General features: G+C 46.1%; 1 protein-coding gene across 6 annotated transcripts in view; it reads right to left on the minus strand.

Annotated features, from left to right (window-relative positions):
• The window catches only part of CCDC150 (coiled-coil domain containing 150), a 67,898-nt gene that overhangs the window by 11,315 nt on the left and 30,357 nt on the right, over positions 1–26,226 (minus strand). For 4 of the 6 annotated variants that reach the window (XM_053361690.1, XM_053361699.1, XM_053361709.1 and 1 more), the window contains exons 8-19: positions 24,110–24,153; positions 23,733–23,825; positions 22,611–22,718; positions 21,882–22,006; positions 20,913–21,090; positions 17,715–17,783; positions 16,909–17,001; positions 16,128–16,211; positions 12,372–12,479; positions 10,457–10,519; positions 3,303–3,431; positions 1,370–1,539 (exon numbers count right to left, since the gene is read on the minus strand). In XM_053361690.1, coding sequence (XP_053217665.1) covers positions 1,370–1,539; positions 3,303–3,431; positions 10,457–10,519; positions 12,372–12,479; positions 16,128–16,211; positions 16,909–17,001; positions 17,715–17,783; positions 20,913–21,090; positions 21,882–22,006; positions 22,611–22,718; positions 23,733–23,825; positions 24,110–24,153 — 1,264 coding nt within the window. The remainder of the gene's footprint in view (positions 1–1,369; positions 1,540–3,302; positions 3,432–10,456; positions 10,520–12,371; positions 12,480–16,127; positions 16,212–16,908; positions 17,002–17,714; positions 17,784–20,912; positions 21,091–21,881; positions 22,007–22,610; positions 22,719–23,732; positions 23,826–24,109; positions 24,154–26,226) is intronic. The other 2 variants (XM_053361734.1, XM_053361725.1) reach the window with 2 other exon arrangements.

Genomic DNA, 26,226 nt, shown 5'->3' on the forward strand with positions numbered 1-26,226 from the left:
CGAGTTGTCCCACAGACGATCCAACAAACCATAGCTTGTTCTTCAAAGTTTGCATTGTTTTCCAGCTGCTCCCTCTTCATGCCTTTGTAGTTTGCCAAGCTTCCGAGGTGGGGAGACACACCAAAGGCTAGGACTAATGCCGTAACACCAAGCCGTGGTTAAAGCAAACCATGGTTCATACGTCAGCAACACACCATGGCATCAGACTGTGGTTTCATGGTGCTGAACAAACACCCTGCTGGGCAGGGTTCACACACAGCACTAGGTTATGGTTTAATCAATTGTCATTTAGATAAGCAATGGCTTCTACTGTTTTGCTTCCAAAGCAAATACTTTGCATTTTACATAAAGCATCCAAATTAATTACTCCTGGTTTTCCCAATGGCATCAGTACAAACAGCATTCAAGCTACCGTATTTTTTGCTGTATAGGACGCACGTTTTCCCTCCAAAAATTAAGGGGAAATGTGTGTGCGTCCTATGGAGAGAATGCAGGCTCCTTGGCTTCAGCGATAGCAACGCAAAGCCTCTGAAGCGCAGAGGGAGCGCTCCCTCCGTGCTCCAGAGGCTTCACATTGATTTTGCTGAAGCCTGGAGAGCGAGAGGAGTCGGTGCGCACCGACCCCTCTCGCTCTCCAGGCTTCAGGGATAGCTGCCTGAAGCCTTCGGAGCGCAGCACGAGTTCCCGCTGCAGTCCGGAGGCTTCGGGTTCCTTTCGCTGAAGCCGGGAGAGCAGGACTCTCCTGGCTTCAGCAGAAAGGGAGAGCTGTGCAGTGCCCCTTCAGCCAAATGGGAGGAGAAATGGAAGGAGCTCCGTTTCTCCTGCCGCTTTGCTGAAGGGGCGCTGAGCAGAGAGGGGGAGAATTTTTTTTCTTGTTCTCCCCCTCTAAAACAAGGTGCGTCCTATGGTCGGGTGCGTCCTATAGAGCGAAAAATACGGTAACTGCTCCACCCTTTCCTTTTCCTTTTTCCTTCTCTTTTCTTTTCTACAAACGTCCAGGTCCCTTGTCTTTCTTCCATTCATTTTCAGCCTAGTCAATGGTTATCATAATTCCCTCATTTGACCTTGATCTAGCTGAAGTTAAGTACCTCTCTCACAATTTCTACCCACTCTGCAGCCAGTTTCTTATTTTTAAATGGAGACCATAAATCACACAGTGTTTCGGGGAAGGCCATTCGTAAAAAAGCAGATAGTTTGGAATGATTCCCCCCTGAAATGATTCCTTATATTATTGTCTGCAATTATCATCTCCCCCCCTTATATTATCCAACTCAGTTTTTTTAAAAAGTTCCCACTAAATGTGTGTTTTGCTTTAAGCTTTGTTCCACCATGTACCTGGGATGCCATACAAAGCAGGCAGCCAAGTTACCTGTCCTTCTTCAGCTCAGCCACCTCAGAATCCTTGCGTCCCAGCTCAGTCTGAATCTTCTCCAGAGCCGCCTGCATTTTGTTATGAGAGCCCAACACATTCTCCAACATAGCTGTCACTTTGGCATTGTCTTCCTTCGACTCTTCCAACTTGCGTCGCAGATTCGTCATCTGAAGTACGAAAGGGGAATGCGAAAGAGCAGGGGGTCTCAATCACGATTACTTGGGATGGTATTGGGTCACAAGCGACAGCAGAGGGCCTGCTTTGCTTGCTGAAGGTCCCAGGTTCCGTTCCTGACATTTCCACTTCAAGGATATATCAGGTATCCCTGGCAAGACCTTTGAAACACTGGAGGCCAAACCCTGCCAGACAAATATAGGGTACGCAAGATGGACCAGTGGTGTGATTCTATATAAACGCAGCTTTGTGTGCTCAGCAAACCACAGCTTTACAGTCATACCTAGGATCCCAAACGCCTTGCGAGTCAAACATTTTGGCTCCCGAACACCGCAAACCCGGAAGTGTTCCAGTTTGCAAATGTTCTTTGGAACCCAAACGTCTGACGCGGCTTCCGATTGGCTGCAGGAGCTTCCTGCAGCCAATCAGAAGCCGCAATTTGAAAGTCGAACGTTTCGGAAGTCAAATGGACTTCCGGAACGGATTCCGTCTGACTTCCGAGGGACCACTGCACTTTGGGCTCTGAGAACGTCACCTCAATCTCCTTCACCCCTGATAATAAGCATTTGTAAAATGCTTTTCCTGAAAATTGAACTTTAGTGCACAGCCAAAATCAATGGCAATGAGCCTGGCAGCCTGCGTGCTGTCTGTTTGTCAAATGTTTGCATGGGTAAACATACAAATTGGTCAGTTTTTCTCCTCCTTCCCTGTTTTATACAGAGACATTTAAGTTTAAAAAACTGGATAAGACTTGTATCTTCCTTCAAGAAGCTCCACCAAGCTCACACACAGTTTGCCAAGGTATTCTCCCATCCAGTCACCAAAAAGGAGACCTACTTGGCTTTAACAAGATTGACAACACCGTTTCCCCTCAAATTATTTTTTGTACCCCCCAATTTTGTACCTCGCAGACCAATATGAAAAACAAAAATGAGGCCTCAACGGCTGATTCATTTCATTCATTCCAGAGATTTCTATCCTGGCTTTCAAGACATACGTTTTCTCAAGGCAGCTCACAACAAATATAAAACAATTTTCAAATAGCAAGCATCAATATCTAAACTATTAAAAACTTTTTTTTCCTAAATAGCAAGCATCAATATCTAAACTACAGTAGTACCTCAGGTTACAAACACCTTGGGTTACAGACACTTCAGGTTACAGACTCTGCTAACCCAAAAGTAGTACCTCGGGTTAAGAACTTTACCTCAGGATGAGAACAGAAATTGTGCGACAGCGGCACAGCGGCGGCGGGAGGCCCCATTAGCTAAAGTGGTACCTCAGGTTAAGAACGGTTTCAGGATAAGAACAGACCTCCGGAACGAATTAAGTTCATAACCAGAAGTACCACTGTATTAAAAACTAACACAACAGCATCAATGAGCTCAGCAAACCAATACAAGGAATGACAGAATGATTTAAAATTTAAAAATAATTTAAAACAAAGAGGATTGTTAATTGAAAATCCAGTCCATCTTCTCTCTAAATTGGCCCTGAGTGTGATTGTTTCCTCTTACACCATGTTGATTTTTTACTTCTTAGATGGGGCCAACTCTAATAATGATTCCAATCTCTAATAATGATTCTTACGCAGAAATAAGACAAGGTTTCTATTTGGGGAATTAGCACTTGAAAGGCACCCCTATCTCAGGACGGGAGTGACAGGTGATGTGGAGAAATTTCAAAACACACATTGCGGTAGGTTTGCTGCAACCAAGTCCGGACAAAGCTAAAGCACCCAAAGAACATTTGCTACCTTGTGTTTTTCTCTCTCTTCAGTTGCACTTATTTGCCCTTTGAGCTTCTGGTTCTCTCTCAGCGCTTCATCACGGGTTTTGACGGTCACAGAAAAATCGTCCTCTCTGCAGACAAGGGCAGACTGTGTCTTTTACAAAAACAGAGGGGGAAGGAAGGAGAAATGTGCTTCTAAGTGCCAAGAACTGGTTCAAAGAGTACAGAAAAGATTTTCAGAGCATTTGGGCCTCCATGTCTTTTCAGCCCTGTAGATAAAAGTACAAGACAAATGGCCTGACCAGGCCCGTTAAAAGCACTGATAGGGCTGCCATACAACCGGTAGTTTCTGAAAAGCGGCGCTTCATCCTGGATCTTAGACAAGTCAATCAAAGAATCGCGTGCCCTGGTTTTTACTTTTTGAAATATGGCAACCCTAAACACCGACCAGCCCATTCTCCTACCTGTGTGCCACGGCATTGTAAGGGGTTCGATGAGCTATTTGCTCAAAGGTTTTCCAGTAAAAAGCTAAAGGACCCCTATATGGTTAAGTCCAGTCAAAGGCGACTATGGGGTTGCGGCGCTCATCTCGCTTTCAGGCCAAAGGAGCCGGCATTTGTCCACAGAGAGCTTTCTGGATCATGTGGCCAGCATGACAAAGCCTCTCCTGGCACAACGGGATACCATGACGGAAACCAGAGCGCACGGAGACACCATTTACCTTCCTGCCGGAGCGGTACCTATTTATCTACTTGGACTGGCATGCTTTCGAACTGCTAGGTTGGCAGGAGCTGGGACAGACCAATGGGAGCTCACCCCGTCGCGGGGATTCAAACCGCCGACCTTCTGATCGGCAAGCCGAAGAGGCTTGGTAGTTTAGACCACAGAGCCACCCACGTCCCAATTCTCCAGGACCTCAATTTCCCAGTTAATATTAAATCTAAGGCGCACACAGTACATGACTATCTTTTAAGATATGGCCAGGTTTCTCAATTTGGATCGGACCTGGTTTGGGGAGATGAGGGGGAACCCATCCATCGAAACACAGTATTTCGTAAGTAACAATAGGATAGGTACGCCGCTTCCCAAACCACTGGGGACACAGTGAACGCAGAGTAAACGGGAATTGTGTGCACGGCCTCAGTTATTAGGTTCAGCTACATTTTATACCTTTTATACATTTTGTACATTTATGCATTTTATACATTTAGGGACACGGGTGGCGCTGTGGGTTAAACCAAAGAGCCTAGGACTTGCCAATCAGAAGGTCGGCGGTTCGAATCCCCGCAACGGGGTGAGCTCCCGTTGCTCGGTCCCTGCTCCTGCCAACCTAGCAGTTCAAAAGCACCTCAGTGCAAGTAGATAAATAGGTACCGCTCTGGCGGGAAGGTAAAACGGCGTTTCTGTGTGCTTGTCTTGGTTCGCCAGAAGCAGCTTAGTCATGCTGGCCACATGACCCGGAAGCTGTACGCTGGCTCCCTTGGCCAATAAAGCGAGATGAGCGCCGCAACCCTAGAGTCGGCCACGACTGGACCTAGTGGTTAGGGGGTCCCTTTACCTTTACCTCTCCATCTTCACCATTTTCAGGCTTGGCACTCACCCTCGGAAGATCTGTCCCCTCACTGGTTATATCCCACTCAGTTTCTAAGTCGCTGGTATCTTTTTTAGTGTCCAGCTTTTCTTTCATGGCCTTTATAGCCTTGAAGAGAACCCTCGGAGAGGCAGGGGGACAATCCCCACACTCGGAGGCAGCTTCCCTTCCGGGCAGATCTATCATGAAACGAACTCTGCGCTCAGGGGAGCACGCAGTGGAAGGTCGCCCACGAAGGCCCTTGGTCTCACAGGCCAGGCATGATCTAAAACGCTCATTGGATTTCTGCGGCCAGCAATTCTCAGATGACTTTCTTTTTTGGAGAGGCATTTTTACTTTAGCACTAGCTGCCTGAGCAGAGGAAACCAAACAACTGGAGAAGGCAACGCGAGACGAAAACAAATGCCCCTAACGTCTGGCAACTTAATGGTTGGCAAGGGCTCCATTTGCAAATCCTGCCTCTCAGCCCAACGACGAGTCAATTTATAAGAGTTGTTGCGTCACTGAGGGAGTCTAAAGGAAGCCATTTTAAATCTGCGCTTCTTGGTGGCTGTTTGAAGTTTAAATGCTCAACAACCCCTCCTATCCAAAGATAAATCAACATGTGTTCTCTCTGAAGTCACCAAGACATCACCCTGCTCTATTTGTGATGTCATGAGGCCTAACCTCTGAGCTCAAAGTGTGACCTAAGCAGAGTAGAACAGCCCACCAATCCGGTTTCTTCCATTTAAATTAGGGGGAGGAGTTGCACAGACTGGTAAGTAGACCATAGCTGTCAACTTTCCCCTTTTCTTGCGAGGAATCCTATTCGGAATAAGGTATTCCCCTTAAAAAAAGGGGAAAGTTGACAGCTATGAAGTAGACCTGAATTCCACTCCTGATTCTGTGTCTTTAAAACTACCTCTACACCTAATGTCTTTTTCGTTGTATGCTTGGTTTAGACTCCTTGAGAGCATAGATGCTCCTCTCCTGATCTTGCATCAACACCACTCACCTGATTACTTAGGAATTAACAACAATGGCGTACCTTACAATTTTCCTGGGTTGTATTAACCAAGTCCTATGTGGAGCAGACTCACTGAAATTAATGAACCTAAGTTAGTTGTGCTCATTAGCTTCAATAGGTCTATTGTGAGTAGGACTAGCTTTTAAAATCACCCTCTGTAATTCTTACACATGGACAAGGTACGTTTGAGCAATTAATCTCACACAGTGCTTCTTCCTAAAATTTAACGTACGCACATACATATTAACAGAACATAAGCCAAAGTGCCTCTACTTTCAGATACAGTGGTACCTCAGGTTACATACGCTTCAGGTTACATATGCTTCAGGTTACAGATTCTGCTAACCCAGAAATAGTACCTTGGGTTAAGAACTTTGCTTCAGGGACTTGCGGGTCAGCGCCATCGAGGACTTCCGGGTCAGCGCCATCGACGAATGGCGGAGTTCCTCCGACTGGAGGAACGGGCTCCGTGGAAATTGGGTCTTCCTGCCGCGGCGAAGGCGGGGACCCGCTAGAAATCCCAGGCGGAGGAGCCTGGGAACATGGGGTTCGGCAGAGCACCAAGAGCGCCTCCCCTACTCACAGGGAAACCCCCTCTTTGGGGCTCCGGAGCGAAGTGGGGTGAGCAGCGCGGTGCAGCGAACCGATTGCTACTTTCACGGAGGGAAGCCGCACAGCCATCGCCGGAGAGCGCTGACTTTTTCCTGATGACAATTGGACTCTAAACAAAGTACCCGTGAGTAAAAACGGAAAATTGGATTAAGAAATTTGTGAATTAGGCTCCGAAGCAGGAAGGTTTAAACAGGAAGTCCGCCTTCCGCTTTTTGTAAACAGACTGAAGCAAAAACCTTGCAATCTAATAGCCTGGAAAGTTGTCTTAAAGATTGATATTTCCTGCATCTACTACCAATAAAACCCCCTTGGAAGCAGGAGAAAAGGGGGAAATTTTTTTGACTGTTTAAGCCTGCAGGAGAGAGAGTAAAGGAATATAAGTTTCCATCGTCCCAAACCTGGGAACAGGGTGTCAAGACAGAAATCGTTGGAGACGTCCATTGATTAAAAGTGGAGCACTTTGACAGATAGTCAAAAAAAGAGAAACAAAATAACTTCAACGCTGCTTTCTGCATTTCAAAGAAACAAAGTATTTGAAAATTGAAAGTAATTTTCCTTTGTTGGATACGTTTTTAAAGATGGATACAAATAGAAATTGTGTCCCCTAGAGGGAGCCTGTCAGTTTTGCTTTTGCAGTTTATTTGGAGACTTCACAGCTGCGAGATTGAGATCGTGGGAACAGTCGTTTGACCTTGAACAGAAATGTGCTGGGAGGAAGTTTTGGTGTCTGCCCTTGGCAGGACAAATGCATTGCTGGAGCAGTTGCATGAGAAGATGAACTTGATGAATGAAAAGTTGGACTTGATGACTGCTGTAGCCAGTGAATATGATTTAACAGGAAACAAGGATAAAGAAACTATACAGAGACCAATTCAGGAAACTGGTTCGACAGGGCAAGTCCAAGGGCAGATGAAGACGGAAGAGGTTGCGACTGCACCCCAAGCAACACAAACGGTGAGACCCAAAGTCCTGCAGGAGCAAAAGCTGCTGCCTTGGAAGATTGAACTTGGAGTGTGGCTGGAAGCATCTGGAGTCAAGGAAGCTCTTAATTCTGGTGGGACTATGAAACAGGTTGACAATTATCTTTTGAATAACTACTTTTTGGATTACAATGACGATGACGGGGAGTGGGACTGTGGGGAATGGGCTAGCTTGATGAAGGAAAATGGAGATTATTACCGGCTGGAATTCCCCAGAGACCCACTCCCCAAGGAGAAAGGAAAGAAACTACGAAAGAAACCAACAAAAGACAAAGAAGAGCGTAAGCATAAACAAGAACAAGAAAATTTGCAGAAGGGGCATAGAAGAGACTTAAGGGCCTCGGACATAAGATCACCAGATTGATGGACTGGATGCAATGGTTAGAAAGGACTGACATAACCCGATACCAGGAAGAAGGGACGTTGGATAAAAACTAGAGAAAAAGAAAAGGTCTATAAAAAGAAAAATTTCTTTCTATTTTTGGAATTAGTGTAACACTAATGAAATATCAGGGATTATGCTGGAATGGAACCAATTGGCTTTAGTAAAAAGGATTTAAGGAGTTATGTAGAAATATGGTTTAAAATTTGAATTTTAAGATTTTTAAGGCAAGATAAGGTTAAAGAAATCAATGTAAATTGAACAATAGAATATAGCAAAAGATGGAAAGGATATGTTGAGTTAATAAATAAGATAGACTGTTAAGATAAATTATTTAAACAAAAATGGAGAAATATGGGAAGAATTTGCTGAAACAACGAATTAAGCTAGAATACAAAAAGGGAGGTGTGAGGAGGTCCAAGAAACAAGCAAATGAAAAGATGCAATATGGGATTTGTATTCTTTTTTTTCTTTTTTCTTTTTGTACTTTCTTTTTGATGTATTTTTCTGTTGTATTTTTCTGTTCTCTTTTTTTTCATACTTATGTATTTTTGAAACTTTGAATAAATATCATATATATATATATAAAAAGAACTTTGCTTCAGGATGAGAACAGAAATTGTGCTCTGGTGGCGCGGCGGCAGCGAGAGGCTCCATTAGCTAAAGTGGTGCTTCAGGTTAAGAACAGTTTCAGGTTAAGAACGGACCTCCAGAACGAATTAATTACTTAACCCTGGGTACCACCTCTAGATGCGAACGGGATCCGTTCCGGAGCCCCGTTCACATCTGGAAGCAAACGTAACTAGCGATGGCACATCTGCGCGCGTCGCTTTTCACCGCTTCTGCGCATGACGTCATTTTGAGCGTCTGCGCATGTGGCGAAACCCGGAAATAACGCGCTCTGCTACTTCCGGGTTGCCGTGGAGCACAACTTGAACGTGCTCATCCCGAAGCACATTTAACCCAAGGTATGACTTTATTGAGGTTTTCAAAATGGGGGTGGAAGGACAGGGACCTACTACTGTCTATGTTTATTTAAATATTGTGTATGGACTGAAGATTGTGCAGACATATTGCCTTCATCCTGAGCAGCACACAGGAACTAAATGTGGGACAGCCTGCCTGGGAGTCAGTTTTGTCCAATCTGCTAATCAAACGCTTTCTTTCCACTTGCTTCCCTTCAGCCAGCACCAAACCTGAGATAATGATGACGACGACGACTACAATTTATTATTCACCACTTTGCCCTAAGGTCCCAGGGTGAATCGCAACAATTAAGACACAACATTGCACCATGTTTAAAAACAGTTTTGAGAAACTTAAAATTACAAAAATAGCATGGGTCCCACAAATATGCATCTGAAGTGTTGGGGGGAATAACTGTGTACACTTGAAAACATGGGCAGCATTCAGATAAATTCAACAGTGTAAATCAGTTTTGATGGAAGAAACAATGGAATACTGAATGGTTTAGTTTATGTAAAATATGCAGGGAATTATGAGATGCAAAATGAAACATGGAAAGAGAAGAAGGGAAGTCATTGATATTTTAAGGTTGTCTAAATAAATATTCTAAATTGTAAAACAGTAAATTTAATAAAAATTATTTTATACACATACACACACACACACACACACACACACACAGAGGGACGTGGGTGGCGCTGTGGGTTAAATCACAGAGCCTAGGGCTTGCCAATCAGAAGGTTGGCGGTTCGAATCCCGGCAACGGGGTGAGCTCCCATTGCTCGGTCCCTGCTCCTGCCAACCTAGCAGTTCGAAGCATGTCTAAGTGCAAGTAGATAAATAGGTACCGCTCCGGCGGGAAGGTAAACGGCATTTCCGTGAGCTGCTCTGGTTTGCCAGAAGTGGCTTAGTCATGCTGGTCACATGACCCGGAAGCTGTACGCCGGCTCCCTCAGCCAATAAAGCGAGATGAGCGCCGCAACCCCAGAGTCAGTCACGACTGGACCTAATGGTCAGGGATCCTATTACCTTTACACACACACACACACACACACACACCCCTAAAGTGGGAAACAGCTTCTGGGCAGGAGGTTGTGTGTGTGTCAGAACAAGCTAACCACCCCTCCTTTGGCGCCACAGCCATCCTGGAGGCAGTAGCACCTCGCATTCAAGCGCTCTAGTCCTCATGACAACTCTGGTGATGCCCAAGCCAGCCCAAGCCTTCCCTGTGGCTTTGGGAGCTACAGAAGGTGTAGATCCATCTCTTTGGCCCAACAAAGATCCATCTCTTTGGCCCAAAGACAACTGTGCAGGATGAGAGTGGACTTGGAGGAAGGACAAGGTGGAAAGCCTTGTCTTCCTTGGCCGAGTTTCTCCCCTTCCCCCTGCCATATTTCTTCACTTACTAGCCGTAACGAGAAATCATATATTCAGGTGAGGCTGAATATAAAGTCCCAGCACAAGTAATCCATTTTGAAAGCAGGGTCAGGCAGGCCTTACAACGCCAGAACGATGATCTGAACAGCCACCGTTTGTTCTTATTCTGTATATTTGTCAGAAAGAATAGAGTCCTTTGCTGTGGACCCTTTGCTGTCCAAAACATGAGGGGGTTAACTGAAAGGCATTGCCATTGGTCCAATACCTGTTTTAGCTTTGCTTCTATCCTCTGCGTGTTGATCCTAATGGAGGCAAGTTCGGCATTCATCTGAAAAGTGAGGCAATGAAAAGCTGAAACAAGGCTCTTCAAAGAAAGCTCGTTTCCACCAGCAATATCTCCTGAGCTCTCTGCATTCCATGAATCCATTAACACCCATGGAATCTGGACACTGGCAGAGAATTTAGTTTTTTTGAAAAACCGAATTACAGTGGTACCTCGGGTTACATACGCTTCAGGTTACAGACTCTGCTAACCCAGAAATACTACCTCGGGTTAAGAACTTTGCTTCAGGATGAGAACAGAAATCGTACTCCGGCGGCACGGCGGCAGCTGGAGGCCGCATTAGCTAAAGTGGTGCTTCAGGTTAAGAACAGTTTCAGGTTAAGAATGGACCTCCGGAATGAATTAAGTACTTAACCCGAGGTACCACTGTATTCTAGGGACGCGGGTGGCGCTGTGGGTTAAACCACAGAGCCTAGGACTTGCTGATCAGAAGGTCGGCGGTTCAAATCCCCGCAACGGGGTGAGCTCTCGTTGTTTAGTCCCAGCTCCTGCCAACCTAGCAGTTTGAAAGCACGTCAAAGTGCAAGTAGATAAATAGGTACCGCTCCGGTGGGAAGGTAAACGGCGTTTCCGTGCGCTGCTCTGGTTCACCAGAAGCGGCTTAGTCATGCTGGCCACATGACCCGGAAGCTGTACGCCGGCTTCCTCGGCCAATAAAGCGAGATAAGCGCCGCAACCCCAGAGTCGGCCACAACTGGACCTAATGGTCAGGCGTCCCTTTACTTTTTACCTTTAGCACCGTATTGTTTTCCAAAATAATGGATCATAGAATCATAGAGTTGGAAGAGACCACAAGGGCCATCGAGTCCAACCCCCTGCCAAGCAGGAAACACCATCAGAGCACTCCTGACATATGGTTGTCAAGCCTCTGCTTAAAGACCTCCAAAGAAGGAGACTCCACCACACTCCTTGGCAGCAAATTCCACTGTCGAACACCTCTTACTGTCAGGAAGTTCTTCCTAATGTTTAGGTGGAATCTTCTTTCTTGTAGTTTGGATCCATTGCTCCGTGTCCGCTTCTCTGGAGCAGCAGAAAACAACCTTTCTCCCTCCTCTATGTGACATCCTTTTATATATTTGAACATGGCTATCATATCACCCCTTAGCCTCCTCTTCTCCAGGCTAAACATGCCCAGCTCCCTTAGCCGTTCCTCATCAGGCATCGTTTCCAGGCCTTTGACCATTTTGGTTGCCCTCCTCTGGACACGTTCCAGTTTGTCAGTGTCCTTCTTGAACTGTGGCGCCCAGAACTGGACACAGTACTCCAGGTGAGGTCTGACCAGAGCAGAATACAGTGGCACTATTACTTCCCTTGATCTAGATGCTATACTCCTATTGATGCAGCCCAGAATTGCATTGGCTTTTTTAGCCAATGCTAGTGCAGAGTAGCTGCAAAATAGAATAACAATACCTGACCAACGCTCAGAAAGCTTGATTAAGACTTCTAGCACTCTGCTTCCAAATGCAAGGAAAGCTAAAATATTGCTGTTTCATTAACGCAGATAATATGCAAATACGCATAATGGGCAGTATTCTACTATCAATGCAAGGATTTCCATGAGCACAGTGGGACTCCCCACCCCTTCTCCCGAGTGCATCCTGCGCCCTTCCCAAATCTGCTCTAAATGATTGGGGGAACCCCTAGGACAGATTTCGGGGGCACACAGGGGGAGGAGGGGGGGGAGTGGGAAGCTCTGTTGCGCAAGCAGAAATCTTTGCGCCGACTTTCTGAGTACAGAATCTAATTATGTCATGGCACAAAGAGGACTTTCCCCAGCTTGTCCTTCAGCCCAGAAGACTGGCAACCCACACTGTATGTCAATATAACTGGTTGGTACCTGGTTACACTTTGTCTCCAAGGCGGTGTTCAGCTTGCGAAGCCGGCTGTTTTCCGAGCGTGTGTCCTGGAGGGACTGCGCCTTTTCTTCCAGCTGCTTCACTCTGGTCTATGATAAAGGAAAGACGACACGTGTTCCAGAGCCTTCTAAAATACGAGCCTGCGATCTGGAAACAGGAATGGCGTTTGCCAAACTCGGAGGAAAAAGGGGTCCAATAAAGGCACAATCCGGGTGGTATTTAAATACAGTGGTACTTCAGGTTAAGTACTTAATTCATTGCAGAGGTCCGTACTTAACCTGAAACTGTTCTTAACCTGATTCAGATCACCACTTTAGCTAATGGGGCCTCCTGCTGCCGCTGTGCCGCCGGAGCCCGATTTCTGTCCTTATCCTGAAGCAAAGTTCTTAACCTGAAGCACTATTTCTGGCTTAGCGGAGTGTGTAACCTGAAGCATATGTAACCTGAAGTGTATGTAACCTGAAGCGTATGTAACCCGAGGTACCACTGTAAAACCCACACAGCTTACAGCTACTTTTCTGTGAGTTTGTGCAGGTGCCTTGTTTTCAACTGAGAAAAGCTCATTTATGAATGCTGTCCTAAAGATGAAACGTGAAAACTAAACATGAAAGCTAAGACCCATTTAAATGAATGAGACATGTTTCCAAGTGAATGGGGTCTGATGCGAAACTTGGCAGCTCCCCGTGACCCTGAAAATGTATGCTTCCTAGCTGGTCATTTATTTCTGTCTCCATCCTTGTCTTCCTGTCTAAATAGTCATAAAGGCTCCAAAATGCAAGGCATCGTTTAAATCAGGAATAGGCAAACTCTGGCCCGCCAGATGTTTTGGAACTACAACTCCCATCATCCCTAGCTAACAGTGGTCAGGGATGATGGTAGTCTCAAAACATCTGGCGGGCCAGAGTTTGCCTATTCCTGATTTAAATTACCATATTTTTCGCTCTATAGGAGGCAGTTTTTCCCCTCCAAAAATTAAGGGGAAATGTGTGTGCGTCCTATGGAGCGAATGCAGGCTCCTTGGCTCCAGCGATAGCAACGTGAAGCCTCCGAAGCGCAGAGGGAGCGCTCCCTCCGTGCTCCAGAGGCTACGCGTTGCTTTCGCTGAAGCCTGGAGAGCGAGAGGAGTCGGTGCGCACCGACCCCTCTCGCTCTCCAGGCTTCAGGATAGCCGCCTGAAGCCTTTGGAGCGCAGCAGGAACTCGCGCTGCTCTCCGAAGGCTTCAGGTTCCTTTTGCTGAAGCCAGGAGAGCAAGACTCCTGGCTTCAGCAGAGAGGGAGAGCTGTGCAGCGGCCCTTCAGGGAAGCGGGAGGAGAAATGGAAGGGGCTCCGTTTCTCCTGCTGCTTCGCTGAAGGGGCGCTGAGCAGAGAGGGGGAGATTTTTTTTTCTTGTTCTCCCCCTCTAAAACAAGGTGTGTCCTATGGTTGGGTGCGTCCTATAGAGCGAAAAATACGGTAAGACTTTTCCCCTTCGTTCTGCCTCTGTAAAGCCTACCTGTTAATTTCTGATGCTAGGAGATGGGCAGTGTGGGGGGGGGATGTATATTATATATTTATACCCCCCAAAAACCACCCCTTGGGGTTTTTCACCCTCTGCATGCCGCACCAGTGAGGCCAAGTTGTTGATTACTGGGGCCAGATGTCAGAACAGCAACGCCCAAGGCCATGTTAAGCAGGAATGTGTGTATGTTGTCTGGGAGGAAGCAAGATCTGTTTTTCTCAGGCAAAGTGTTACTCCAGAGGTATCAGAAGGTAATGTTTGAAAACTTACGAACGACCATTATAGATAGATAGAAGAGGATTTACTCCACACTGGACTCTTTTGAGGACAGGCTAGAACAATGCATAAAAAGGCATAGCAGAAATTGGTAACCGAACAGGTGATGTGTAGGGCGAAGGGATGAATGTATTTTGAAATGATAGTTGGAAAAGAGTTAATTTTTTTAGAAGCAGCAAAGGAGGGAGGAAAATGGAGGGGGCACCTGGGGTGGGAGGGAAGCCCAACTTTCAAATCTGTATTGAATTTGTATTGATTTGGTGACAATTTGTTAAAAATTATGGAACATCAATAAAAATAATTGGTAAAAGGGGGGGGGGGAATCTGGTTGCTTTGTTGTTTATAGGCACACTTGGAATTGAAAAAAACAAAACAAAACATAGTGGAAGCCCAGTGCAGTCTGGCTGGAGCCAAAATCAAATTTCAGGCTCCCTTTGAAAGCTTGAGGGGTGCGATGGGGGCAAGGTTCCCACTAATCCACCTCCAGACGCTGCTCCAGTGTTAAACAAGTATCAAAAACCACATCAGAAGGACCGGTTGCTCCGTTTCTTACCACAGACGCACCACCTGGGTTGGATCTTGCCGAAAAGTAGTTTACATGGTACTCCTGTAATGCTTTGAAGCAGGGCTGAGGAGCCTCCAAGTGCTGTTTAACACCACTTCCCATCAAACGCAACTGGCATGGCCAATGGGCAGAGATGATGGGAGTTGTAGTCCACCACCACCGAGAGCCACAGGCTCCCCGCCCCCGATTTAAAGGGTCCCTGCGCACACCGCTTTCAAAGTAACAAGCTCAAATGCATTCAGCAAGATGGAGCCTTCTTTCCTTTTCCTTTCTTTAAAAAGTAATAATTTTATCTCGGAGCAATACAAAGCTACCTCAGAGGTACCACCTGCCATTTTGCTTGGATGAAGAGCCTTTTTAACAATGCACACATGCACTTACAAATTCCCTCTCTGCAAATTATTGCTGTTTGGGTTTTAATTATTTACTTGTTCATATCCTGTATTTCATTCTGTGAACCGCCCTGAGATCTTATGAAGAAGGGCAACATATAAATTTTAATAATAATAATAATAATATCATACTAAACATTGCCATTTTTCTAGAAAAAGGGTGTCGGAACTCAACCTGAAAGCCTCCCTTGTTCTCTTAGAGTCGCAATGGCGCTTCTTAATTCCTTAAGGAATACATCAAAATTTATGTGGAAAAAGTAGAATTTCTGACAGATATTGAGTGACTCCAGAAAATGATTAGAGTGAACGGAGAGTAAAGTCAAGATAGAAGAAGAGATTAAAGAAAAATAAAATAGCGTAACAAGAATGGCTAGAAGTCAAGTCACTTGGTGGGTGTCCGTGTGGGGTAGGTGTGTAGGTATGTTGATATGTACAGTATAGGTAGGTATTATAAAGAGCAATGTAGGTATGTTTTATGTTATGAAAATAAGGTAGTGTGTTGTGTATGTGTATTGTGTAAATGTGTATGTATGTGTTTTATATCTTAATAAAATTTAATTTTTTAAAAAAATAGAATGGCAATGACGCCCACCTGAGAGGTGCCGGAACTGAATTCCGGTGAGTTCCGGCTGAAAAAAAGCCCTGATAAGGTACAAAAACTAAAACGAAACAGCCAAGTGGCCCTCAGCAATAAAACCACAGTTGGCCCCAGGATTTTGCTGCTCTTCTGCGTAGTCATCACTCAGCAGCCTTTCAAGAGACAAAAGGATGGCTGCATGGTCAGCACTACTTGGGCTGTGTTAACACCAAAAGACTAAAGATCTAGTATTCTGATGCATTCTACTCTTGAGTCCTTTTAAGCTGGGTGGGAGCGGGGAGTGGTGATAGTTGTTCATCCCCACCCAGGAAACAGCAGCACTGAAAAGAGCAAAGCTCTATTGGCGGGGAAGAACTGAGAGAAGACAAACAGCCAGTGGCTGGCCTTACTCCACAAGGCTGACATACCTGAAGTTTCCCTTTCTCGTAAGCCAGTTTATTTTTGGTGTCTGTCAGCTCTTCCAGAACTTGCTTTACTTGCTGTTGGGCATTCTGGGGGAAGACAAAAGCAGAGGTCATTCTCATTCACTCACTGATGTCTGCATTGCTCATTTAGAAGGAATGGGAAAAGAAGCTGTGGTGTGCAACAACAGCAACCATTACCGGGTCATTCTCTTTCCCTTTCAAAAAGGGAATCCTAACAGTTCAATAATTTGTGAGCAGCCTGGTCAAGAGCCATCTAAAGGGCCACTTCCTGGGCCTGGTAAGAGCCCTCAGATCTCAGGTTCTGATTCTCTTGCTGGACAGAGATGGAGAAACCAAGATCTTCACTGTGGTCCACCATCACGGCGGAACAGTTGAAATAACAGAAGCAAGCCAAATGAAACAGGCCATTTGCCTTAGCTCAGAAGCAGCCAGTGTGGGGTGCGCCTTGCAGATGTTGTACGACTACAATTCCCATCAACCCCAGCCTGTATTATGGTCAATGGTCAGGGATGATGGGAGCTGTAGTCCAACAACATCTGGGGCCACCAACATCTGGGCTGTCCCACCTTAACTAATTAAAGATATATTGAACATGGATATTAAAGACTGGTTTCCCAAAGAAACAACAAAACTCTTAGCATATTGGTTCTATGTTGCTTACTATTCGTTCTTTTTACAGATTACTTTTCTTTTTTTAAGGGAGAAGCTTGTTCTAATATTATGAAAATATTCTGAAATTATTTCTGCTGAGACTGAAAATTACATGTTGGTGTTCCAAGGTAGCTTCCTGCTCCATTAATTTCTTGTTTTCTTCTTCCAACACCTTCATGGTATCTTTGAGAGGACCGATTTCCAACTTGAAAAAAAGAAGGGAAATTGCCATTATTATTTGCTTGCTTTTTTATTTCACCTAGTGAAAAAAATAGTCTTAACTACTCACACTGCCGTGCTTTCGAACTGCTAGCTTGGCAGGAGCTGGGACAGAGCAACGGGATCTCACCCTGTCGCAGGAATTCGAACTGCCGACCTTCCGATCGGCAAGCCCAAGAGACTCAATGGTTTAGACCACAGCACCACCCGCATCCCAGTTGCTGGTACACCACCAACAAAGGCTGTTGATGTCCCAAGAAGAAGAAGAAGAAGAGTTTGGATTTGATATCCCGCTTTATCACTACCCTAAGGAGTCTCAAAGCGGCTAACATTCTCCTTTCCCTTCCTCCCCCACAACAAACACTCTGTGAGGTGAGTGGGGCTGAGAGACTTCAAAGAAGTGTGACTGGCCCAAGGTCACCCAGCAGCTGCATGTGGAGGAACGGAGACGCGAACCCGGTTCCCCAGATTATGAGACTACCGCTCTTAACCACTACACCACACTGGCTCTCAAGCCAAGTGAAGTCACATATGGCTTTGTATTCATTTTAACTTCAGTTATTCTGACTGAATTTATTTAGAAGAACCATACTGGATCCATAATGGACCGCTACAATCCAGTTAATTCTGATGCATCCCCAGTACCAACAGAGTGTAAACCAGTCTTGTCGGCAGCCGTGGTATGAATGACCACCATACCTTGTGTTCTGTTAGTTCCGCTTCCAATCTTTTGTTCTCTTCCGTTATTTCATGTATTGTTTTCTGCATCTGCCACCAAGGATTAAAAAACAGCTCCATCATCAACCTCACCAAAGGAGGATCCAAGCTGCTCTATTTTACCTCCCTAGGTATTTGAGAGAGAGAAAATAAACTTACCAAACCCCAGCCTGCCAGCTTCTAACTCTGTACTAGCACAGCTCCTTACATTTCCTCTTATTCCTCATTGCTCCGCTATTGATCTACACACGCGATCCATTTGCCCGCACTTCCTCCCTGGAGGACAGTGGGCTCCCCTTGCACTTTTACAAAATAATCTTGAATTGGTGGAATTAAATATGTTGCCCTCCCATCAAGGGTTGTTTACCAATATGCCTGAAGCCCCAAAAAGGTTAACAAGAAAAACTGTCATGTGCGTATCACACATTGCACAACCAAATACACACAGCAACCTAGCTCTACTGGCTGATAATAATAATAATAATAAATTTTATTCATATCCCGCCCTCAGGGCTAACATCAAAATATACAATACATTAAGACATTAATGCAGAATGCTTTTTTCCGGCCTAATTTCAGGGGGAGGGGGGACACGACCCTGCGGGGGTGTCAGGGAAAGACTCTGCAGACACACCTGTAGGTCTCTCAATAACTCTGATGTAATTTTTTAAAATTAAAAGCAACTTTTTTTTTTAAAAAAAGTACCGTATCTTTCGCCCCATAGGACGCACTTTTTCCCCTCCAAAAATGAAGGGGAAATGTGTGTGCGTCCTATGGGGAGAATGCAGGCTTTCGCTGAAGCCTGGAGAGCGCGAGGCATCGGTGCGCACCGACCCCTCTCGCTCTCCAGGCTTCAGGAAGCTATCCGCAAGCCTTGCAAGCCCGGCAGGAGTTCCCGCGGGCTCACAAGGCTTGCGGGCAGCAGCCTGCAGCCCCGGCGAGTGTCCGCAAGCCTTGCGCGCCCGGCGGGAGGTCCCGATGGGTGCGCGAGGCTTGGGGCGGCAGCCTGCCGCCCGAAGCACGCGGAGCCCTCCGGAGGGCTCCTCGTGGTTTGGGCGAGTGTCCGCAAGCCTTGCGCGCCCGGCGGGAGGTCCCGTGGATCGCGTGAGGCTTGGGGCGGCAGCCTGTCGCCCGAAGCACGGGGAGCCCTCCGGAGGGCTCCCCGTGCTTCGGGCGAGTGTCTGCAAGCCTTGCGCGCCCGGCGGGAGGTCCCGCCGAGCACGTGAGGCTTGGGGTGGCAGCCTGTCGCCCAAAGCACAGGGAGCCCTCCGGAGGGCTCCCCGTGCTTCGGGCGAGTGTTCGCAAGCCTTGCGCGCCCGGCAGGAGGTCCCGCCGGGCGCGCAAGACTTGGGGCGGCAGCATGCAGCCTGAAGCATGCGGAGCCCTCCGGAGGGTGCCCTGTGCTTCGGGCAGGTGTGCGCAAGGCTTGGAGCGGCAGCCGCGGCTGGGGGGGGAATAAAATTTTTTTATTCATTCCCCCCCCCAAAAAAAAACGAGGTGCGTCCTATGGGCCGGTGCGCCCTATAGGACGAAAAATACGGTACTAGTGTAGAAATTTCCCTAACCCTTTGAAACAGCTATTATGAAAGGGTGCATTTGGCAAAAAGCTAGCTTTTCAGTTAAGAAAGGACAGTAACAAGGAAGGGCATATTACTGGGAAGGAACAGAGACATTTGTGCAAATGAAACACACGATTCGTGTATCTTTAATGACTTGTCAAATTCATGTCAATCTTCCTTTCCCAGGGGTGGGGCGACTCCCAGATACCATTGACAGGTCATAAACTGATGTGCTAAATATACCAGGTCTTTGTGCTGCTTTCAGCGACAGGCTGCACAAAATTGAGTTAAAATAAAATAATAATAATAATAATAATAATAATAATAATAATAATATAATAATAATAATAATAATAATAATAATAATAATAATAATAATAATAATAATATTTATACCCCGCCCATCTGGCTGGGCTTCTCCAGCCACTCTGGGCTTCCAAAAAAATATTAAAATACTGTAATACATCAAACATTAAAAGCTTCCCTAAACAGGGCTGCCTTCAGATGTCTTCTAAAAGTCTGGTAGTTGTTCTCTTTGACATCTGGTGGGAGGGCGTTCCACAGGGAGGGCGCCACTACCGAGAAGGCCCTCTGCCTGGTTCCCTGTAACTTGGCTTCTCGCAGTGAGGGAACCGCCAGAAGGCCCTCGGTGCTGGACCTCAGTGTCCGGGCAGAACGATGGGGGTGGAGACACTCCTTCAGGTATACAGGACCGAGGCCGTTTAGGGCTTTAAAGGTCAGCACCAACACTTTGAATTGTGCTCGGAAACGTACTGGGAGCCAATGTAGGTCTTTCAAGACCGGTGTTATGTGGTCTCGGCGTTATATGGTCTCGGAGTTAGTAGAGAAATGTTCCCCTCTCCGTTATAAACCATAGCATTCTGTGGTACTAAGTGGTACATCTTGGTCCTTGTAGGCTGCTATTGGGGGAACGCCACACATTTATCTTTTCTTTTATAAATTTTTATTCATATTTGCACATATATCCAGGAAAAACATAAACAAAAAATCCACCACATACCTTATACAAATTATATCCACTTCACAAATCATAAATAAAATACATAACTGAGTTAGTCTCAACTGAGCCTTGGACTTCCCTCCACTCCTTTGGTAAGTATCGAATAAATTATATAGTCGCGTACTTTTTAACTCTTTTACATAGGCCTTTCCCGCTGTTAGAGTTATTTCAACCCCGCCAGTGTCACCTGAGATTTAGATTCCATATACATTAAATATTTCTTCCAATTATCATGAAATTTCTGTTCGTCTTGGTCCCTTAATCTTCCTGATATTCTATCAAGCTCAGCATAATTTATCATTTTAACCTGCCAATCACTTATGTTGGGTATTATTTCTTGTTTCTATATGCTACGACAGCTGCAAGAATTATGTTAGCACAAAATTGGAAATTAGAAGTAATACGCCACACATTTCTCTAAAGAGTGTTTAATGCCCAAACAGACGTTTAATATAATGACTTGTCTCAAACCAAGAGTAGGCCCACTGAGATTAAACAGACCTAAGTCGGCCATGCCCATTAAATTCAGCGGGTTTACTCTGGGTAGGCCTAAGATGCAACCCAGTATTTTTAAAATAACATGGCAAATGTTCATGGTACCTGTTCCTCTAGCGTCTCCTTCTCCTTCAGCAGAGAGTCCCTCTCCTGCAGAGCTGCCTCCAGTTCGCTTCGGATCCTGGCAACTGTGGACTCCAGGAGCTCCTTTTGAGCGGTTGTGGTCTCCTGGAGTTCGGATGCCTCATGCCCGCATGCAGCGTGTGCGACACGCAAGGCTTCTCTGTGGAGCAAAGCAGCAAACACCAATGCATTACACACCTTTGAAGGTGACCCGGAAACTACAACGAATCCAGAATGCGGCAGCTAGACTGGCGATGGGAGCGGCCACCGAGACCACATAACACTGATCTTGAAAGACCTACATTGGCTCCCAGTACGTTTCCGAGCACAGTTCAAAGTGCTGGCCTTTAAAGTCCTAAACGGCCTTGGCCCAGTATACCTGAAGGAGCATCTCCATCCCCATCGTTCAACCCGGACACTGAGGCCCAGCACCGAGGGCCTTCTGGCAGTTCCCTCCCTGCGAGAAGTGAGGCTACAGGGAACCAGGCAGAGGGTCTTCTTGGTAGTGGCACCCGCCCCTTCAGATATCAAGGAGAGAAATAACTATCTGACTTTTAGAAGACATCTGAAGGCAGCCCTGTACTGGGAAGTTTTTTATGTTTGGCATTTTATTGTGCTTTTAATATTCTGTTGGGAGCCACCCAGAGTGGCTGGGGAAACCCAGCCAGATGGGCGGGGTATAAATAATAAATTACTATTACTATTATTATTATTATTACTTCTGCAACCTTCAAAAGAAGCCAAAGGCCTCACATTTCAGACAGCAGATGTATGCCACAGAATGAGACGCCTTGCATTTAAGACTGAAGTAGAGCTTGTATTAAGATTTTATATATGCGTGTGTGTGTGTGTGTGTACACACACACACACACACACACACACACATATATATGGAATATGACATAAAAGGAAGCCAGGCCATGCATAGGAAAGCAATACTTTGGCTCTCACATCTCTCTCTGGAGCTGGGCTTTTTCATTCTGCACAATCTGCAGTTCCGCCATAATACTGGCCCGGGCAGCATCCAGAATCAAGTCTTGCTCTTGCAGCTTCTTATTGATTTTATCCTGCTCCACCTATAAAAGAAAGAAGGAATTATGAAGGCGTTTGTAATGATAAAATGAAGACCCAACGTTTTCAGTGTGAAAATCTTGGCTGGGAAGAGCTGGAAGTGCCGCTCACTGCTTTGCAGTCCTCTTTCCACCTGGCCTGAGAGGGCAGGGCCCAGACTCCAGCTACAAAAGCGGAGGCTGGTGAAGAGGCCAGACCACCTTGGCTGCTTCTTAGTGCAGACTCAGGCTATTGAGCTTCCACAGTGTTGCCTCCAGATGTTTTGAGGCTACAGTTCCCAGCATCCCTGACCACTGGTCCTGCTAGCTAGGGATCATGGGAGTTGTAGTCCGACAAATTCTGGCGACCTAAGTTTCAGGAAACACTGTGTCACACGAAGCCCACTTGACATATTACAAAATATTAGTTGGTACAAAAGTCCACCAGGAAGGGAGAAAACAGAGGAGAACGGGCTTGCCTCCCACAATTCTTTGCTCCTACCTTTGTCACATGCTCAGAGATAGAACCCAACCCAGATAACCCCTCACCAACCTATGGAAATTGTGTATGGCATACACATCGCAGATTAATAGGACGGTTTCTGAAACGCGTGTGAAAATGGCTCCACACCTTTAGGGCGGCCTGGTGATCCGAGATGAGTTGAGCGTTCTCCGCGGTAACACTTCGAAGGGTGTCGTTCATTTCTGCACACTGTTGGGTCAACTGCTCATTCAGCGCCTTGAGGAAGGACACAAGAGTCACAAGAAGTGTCTATCAATTCATTATTCCCAGCTTTCTTCCTTAAGAATATATGGGAAAATATTGCTCAAATAAAGATATGCTAATATGCCTAGATTAAAATGTAAAGTATCTGAGGGAAGGTAAATTAGCAAGGAAATATAATAAGAATATATAGAAGATTTGAGGAGATTGTAAATGCAAAGATAAGTGTAATCTCAGAACGTAGAGGAAATCGAGTGGGGGCGGAGGGAAGCGGGGGGAGGGACAAAAGAATATTAGGTTTGATTGATGAATATATGGGGGTGGGGAGGATGTGGTGATGGCTTTGGTTTATTTACGTTGTGATGTAATATGGAAAAAACCAGTAAAATATTGTATTTGAAATAATAATAATAATAAAAGGGGGGGATTCTATGGGCCTTAGGTCACTAGGTCCTACAGCCAATGTCAGGCAGGATTCAACTTGTTCTGGTTTTGTCCTCATCCTCCTCACTGCCGAGTTCAATGAGGGCAAAACTGAGACTAAATAGGAGGTTGTGTTAGTTTCTGTTTTGCCACTGAGCAGCTGCGTGGAGTCACAGGACTCTGTTTACATTCCAGAGACCTTCCAGGCTGTTGGAACTCTCACGGAGGCAGGAGACGGATGTGATGTTTCCTGGTTTCCTGTTTCCTTTGTTCCTTAGTTGCAGTTGCTCTCTGCTCTCACAGGGAGAAGGTCTCTGGAATGTAAACAGAGTCCTGTTTCGGGGGAAGAAAATGAGCTTTATCAGCTTCGCCGAGCGGAGATCCCGACAGGTTGTAGGAGTAGCACCACATTCGCCCTCAAGGAAAGACCTCGACCAGACAATCCTGGGTGACTGTTCCCCAGCCTCTAGTTCTTCAGCACCCATATTCCACACACTTACAAAATGGCACATGCAAAATCTATCCAGACCTTGGCAAAGCTATCTCTTTTCTGCTAGACATGATTTTGAACCGAGTCCTTAAAAAAACAAAACAAAATCCCATTACTTGCACTTTTTCTGCCACCTCTCGCAAAGAGGCTATTTCTGATCGCAGCTGTGTGTTCTCCTTGTGTTCCTTGCTCAGAGACAGCCGTGCAGCCTAAAGGAAGAGGAAAGAAAGGATTCCCTGGGTGGAAATGCTTCAAACACGCAAAGCATTGCAGGTAGTTCAACCGGGTGTGTCAATACATCCCGTTTTTCCATCTCATTTTTCATGTAATGGGGCAGTCCAGTTAAATTAGTACAGCTCTTGAATAATTAGCCTCATGCCCTTGCTGTATCAGCTGCACTTACCTGAACTGTAGGTATATATGGGGTCAAGACATTAAAGCGGGGGGGGGGGAGAATCCCGCCGAATTCCAAATTTCCTGTTTTTAAACTTACTTTCCCTTCTTCATTGAGCCTGGAGATGGTATTCTCTCGGGATTCTAGAACAGAACCCACAGAAAGAAAGCGTCATTGGATTTTGAAGCTATTAATCAAAATGCTAACCATTATCACTTAAGATGTTGTTGGGGTTTTTTTCCAAATCAAAACACCAAATATAGAACTCTGCTACAGAAACTGCTGCGCCAGGCTCTTTTTTTCCTAGAATACTGTTTTGGACTAACAAGCAAGGACAAATATTAAGATAGATGACATTTTTTATGGTAAACCTAAGAAAGGATTAGCTCAGGGGTCGGCAAACTAAGGCCCGGGGGCCGGATCAGGCCCAATTGCCTTCAGGATCCGGCCTGCGGACCATCCATGGATCGGCGTGGGGATTCTGTTTGTTCGGGTTGCGCCATTTCCCCCCTGCACCATTCCATTCTCCCCCTCCCTCACACACACTGTGGCGGTGCCTCCTCCCTCCCTCCTCCTGGCTTCTCCCTGCCCTGCCTAGAGGAGGAAGGGGGCTGGGCTGAGCTGGCTGAGTGCCATTTTAAGCAGCCCCTCTCCGGAGCCAGCCCTTTCGTGCCACTCATCTTCCCTCTGCCGCCACCAACCTGGTGCTCCTGTGGGCCAGAGAGCGGAGCGGACGAGTTTGCTTTGCCTACCCATGAGAAGCAGCGGTGGTAGCAGCCCCAGGGAAGCGCAGTGGCTGGAGGTGGGACTACTTGCCCCCTTCACCTCTTCTTCCAGTGGACCGCTCCGCAGCTAAATTTTTTTGCCAACCCCTGGATTAGCTGCTGAAACCTCATGCAAGCTTATTTGCAAATAATTTCCATTGAACTTCTGAGTAAGAGCTACAGGGCTGGGCTGTGGACTGTTAATGCTTTCACACAAGCCAAAGCAGTACAGTGGTACCTCGGGTTACATATGCTTCAGGTTACATATGCTTCAGGTTACAGACTCCGCTCACCCAGAAATAGTACCTTGGGTTAAGAACTTTGCTTCAGGATAAGAACAGAAATCGGGCTCTTCCACCGACTCTTCTCCCTGGTCTCGGATTCTGCCGGTCATTTCTGCCAATTCCATGTAGTCCATCACCTTCATCTGCCATTCTTCCAGGATGGGTAGATCTTGTGTCTTCCAATACTTTCCAATAAGTATTCTTGCTGCTGTCGTGGCATACATAAAGAAAGTTCTATCCTTCTTTGGCACCAATTGGCCAACAATGCCCAGGAGAAAGGCCTCTGGTTTCTTCAGAAAGGTATATTTAAATACCTTTTTCATTTCATTATATATCATCTCCCTTGGGCACGTCCACCAAAGGTGAGAGAATGTACCTTCAGTTTCTTTAGATTTCCAACATTTGTTATCGGGCAAATGATAGATTTTTGCAAGCTTGACTGGAGTCATGTACCACCTGTATATCATTTTCATAATATTCTCTCTTAAGGCATTATGTAGTGGGTATGAGTCGCTCGTGCGTAAACTGCCACCTCTCTAGGCTAAATTGCCTTGTTAAACCTTTCTGACTACACAGCCCTTCTCATCGTGGCTGCCTCAGTCGCCAGCAGAATCCGTCAGTGGGCGTTTCTTAAACCTCTTCCAACATAAAAGCTGTTTGACGCCCAGTCTCCTCCTCCTCTCACTGCGCGGGAGTCTTCTGCGCAGGGAGGGCGTGGGTAGCAGAGGACCTGTGCTCTCCTCACTGATGTCCAGTGAAGAGTCCTGGAGCCCTCTCTCCGATTCCCCCATCTGCCCCCCTTTATCCCTGGTGTTGCGCTGATTTGCTTCCCCCTCTACTGAGCTGCTTCTCCCCCTGGTGCTTGGTCCTTCGCCAGCATCATCTGGGAGCCTTCCCTTCGCCTCTCGCTCCGATGTCAGTTCCCTGACACATTACATGCCGTAAACTTCATACCTGTGGTCCATAACTGTTCCCAGTCAGCAAACATAATATTGTGTCCAACATCTTGTGCCCATTTAATCATAGCAGATTTCACCGTTTCATCCTGAGTATTCCATTTCAACAGCAAGTTATACATCCTTGACAAAGTCTTAGTTTTGGGATCTAACAGTTCTGTTTCCAATTTTGATTTTTCCACCTGGAATCCAATTTTTTTGTCCAGATTGTA

This window comes from Podarcis raffonei, chromosome 1 (assembly GCF_027172205.1).
Source record: "Podarcis raffonei isolate rPodRaf1 chromosome 1, rPodRaf1.pri, whole genome shotgun sequence".
In the NCBI taxonomy this organism is placed as follows: domain Eukaryota; kingdom Metazoa; phylum Chordata; class Lepidosauria; order Squamata; family Lacertidae; genus Podarcis; species Podarcis raffonei.